The 2,976-nt window shown below is 31.8% G+C and overlaps 1 protein-coding gene across 1 annotated transcript in view; it reads right to left on the bottom strand.

The window, feature by feature from the left end:
- Positions 1–2,976, bottom strand: part of LOC111432221 (basic endochitinase-like) — a 5,692-nt gene that overhangs the window by 1,023 nt on the left and 1,693 nt on the right. Inside the window, exons 3-4 of the mRNA XM_023069101.1 lie at positions 2,694–2,776; positions 112–812 (exon numbers count right to left, since the gene is read on the bottom strand). Of these exons, the coding sequence (XP_022924869.1) occupies positions 112–590 (479 nt within the window). The 5' untranslated portion in view covers positions 591–812; positions 2,694–2,776. The remainder of the gene's footprint in view (positions 1–111; positions 813–2,693; positions 2,777–2,976) is intronic.

Genomic DNA, 2,976 nt, shown 5'->3' with positions numbered 1-2,976 from the left:
TTTTTTTTTTTTTTTTTTTTTTTTTTTTTTTTTTTTTTTTTTTTTTTTTTTTTTTTTTGGTGTAACATTTTAGAATTTTAATCATATTTATTAACCAATAATATAACACACCTGAAATCCACGCCGTCCAAGGGTGCATAACCGAATGGCCGTAGTGAAGTGGAGTGGCCGTGGAGGAAGTTATTCCATATGTAGTCGGCCAGGTCTAGAGCCTCGGCGCCAGAGGAGAGGGAGTAGTTTCCATGAGGGCCGCCGACGGATAGCATGACTTTAACGCCGTCGTTTTGGCAGTTGACGATACCAGCACTCACATTCCAGCAGCCGTTGCAGATGGGACTGCAGTGGCGCGTTAGGTTTACTTGCGGCAGCTGACCGTTGCCAAACGTGGAGAGGAACCCGATGTTGACGATTTTAAACTTCCCCGTGGCACAGGCGGCGGTCAGCCGCCCCTCTCTTATGTTCTGGCCCCAATAGGTCGCAATTCCGCCGCCAATGCCGCCACGGCCAGCAGTTGCTTCAGAATAACAGCCCAGGAAGACGAGAATTATGAGAAGAGAGCAGGCAAATGAAGAAGAAAATTGAATTTCCATATTGAAAATGTTAGAAATATCTAAAGCTTGATGTGAGAATTAGTTAGTGGTTGATTCGGTATTTATGGACAGAATTTGATTGTCCCGGTAGGTTTTTACGGTCAATTAAAACATACATTTTCTATTATTATTATATTGATTTCAGAGTCAACTCGGAAAAGTCCAAAAGGTAAACGGTGGGCTTCTGCTGCATTAGTGCCGGTCAAACAGGTTGACAATTATCTATGGAAAATTAAAAAAGAATTAAAAGATTAAAAGGAAAAAAGAAAAGTGAGATTGAAAATTGTAGAGAAAATAAAATGACGAAAAGCCTATATTGTTAATTGTCTAAGAAGTCAACGTTTAGTTGTTAGGTTGAAGTGCTGCGTGTTAATCCTAGATTTTAGTCATTGATCTATTAATTGTTAGTCCTAAAAGATAACTCAAAGATTGAAAAAATAAAAGAATCCAAACCATTGATTTAGCTGACATTTCAGTCAACTCATAACAATATTCCATTTCTAGAGAAACATATCATATTGATTTTGCTTTTCTTTTTCTTTTAAATTGAAATCATATACTACAGCTCCTTTCGTATATGATAGTCAACGCTATAATAATAAAAACCTCTTACAGAGTGAATATGATATGGAAGCTTCTATTCTCTGATTTGAAAATATTGACATCAAGCTTAATAATAAAAACCTCTACATTTAAGGCCTAATACAGATTGGGGAAACATATCTATGTTATTTTCTAATACGAATATAAATACCCTTATCCAGATGATGGGCCACTAATGTTGGTTTGCGCAAGAAATTTCAACAATAATAAGCATCATCCTTTTTTCCCCTTATTCCTCCTCCTATATCTCCTTTGATACATAAGAATATGTATATTTTATTTTCTATTCTTACCTAACTAAAAAAAACTTAATCTTACTTTCTTATATCTAAGTAGAAATCAAATATTTCTTATTAAATAAATTATTTAAATAATTTTTTTTAACTAATAACCAACAAAAATAAGAATTATCTAAGTTCCTAATGCTTACTAAAGGTACAACAAAACTTATTATAAATACAATATTGCTTTCTTTAAAAAAATAAATAATCTAGAGAACCTTGTACCTCAAATACTAATATTGTTAAACCCATATCTTCTTTACTAATATTAACATAAACTTATACCTCAAATACTAATATTTATATAACTAAAATATTTTTGTATAAAATAATGTTTTTTGACCATTTACTTTTGGTCATTTCTCTCCCTCCTTACTCTTTTATCCTTCCTCCTCTTTCTTCCTTCCTCCTCTTCATTTGCCCCTTTCTCCTTCCTTTTTACTCTTCATTTCCCTTTTTTCCCCTTCATTATTCCTCCCCATTTTTTATTGACTAACAAAAGTAAAATTCCACATTAAACGTTTATCCCAATTCCTAGTGCTAACATAAATGTACATTCTTTTACCTTACTATAAAAAAAATATTTTCAATAAAAAAGAAATAATTTATACAATATTTTTACCATATATTAACCAAAAAAAAAGTAAATAAATAAAAATAATAATAAAACTGGTTAAACCTATATCTTATTTTTTCCCTTGTTCATTTTTTTTTCTTTCCTTTTCCTCCTCCTATATCTTATTTTTCTATACTAACATAACTAGAAAATTTATATCCTACCTTTTTTATAAAATAGATAATTTAGAATGGTGAATTTACTATTGATTAACAAAAAAAAAAAAAAAACATGAAACCACCTTCCTATTCTCTCCATCCTTACTCTTTTTTCATTCCTCGTTCCTCCTTTATTTTTTTTAATTTTTTTTCTCTTCCTTAAAAAGAAATAATAATTTGGACAATCTTTACACTAACAAATAAAATGTATATATATTAATCCTATATCTTATTTCCTAATACTAACATAAATACAAACTTTATTTCTCAAATCCTAATCCTATTATAATTAGCAAATTTTCTTTATAAAAATAATAACTTTGCTTCTAACCCTAAATCCTTTAATCATAACTAGTATTTATATTGTTACAAAATAATACCTTAAAGTTCTTCAAAATATCAGTATGTCAATAATATTTCTAGAGAGGGAAAAAAAAGTGCGTACCGTTCACCGGAGAGCCGTGGCTGGAAAGAAGGGGTTACCGTAAAATCCAATGGCCGGAAAGGCCATATTCTACTCTCTTGTTTCTAAAAAAGTGAAATAATGATGAGATTATCAGATTCCATAACTACTGAAAGAAAGGAAGGCAAAAATCCAAAAACAACGTTAACCGTTCAAGCCTCGGCCGCCGTAAGAAGCGTTCAAGATGCCGCCGGAAAATGAAGAATGCGGAACAATGTTGAAGAAGCCCCGTTAGACGAACGGATGAAAGGAAAAAAGGGGGGGG

This window comes from Cucurbita moschata, unplaced genomic scaffold, assembly GCF_002738365.1.
Source record: "Cucurbita moschata cultivar Rifu unplaced genomic scaffold, Cmos_1.0 Cmo_Scf00037, whole genome shotgun sequence".
NCBI classification, from domain to species: domain Eukaryota; kingdom Viridiplantae; phylum Streptophyta; class Magnoliopsida; order Cucurbitales; family Cucurbitaceae; genus Cucurbita; species Cucurbita moschata.
This window is presented reverse-complemented; position numbering and strand designations above follow the sequence as displayed.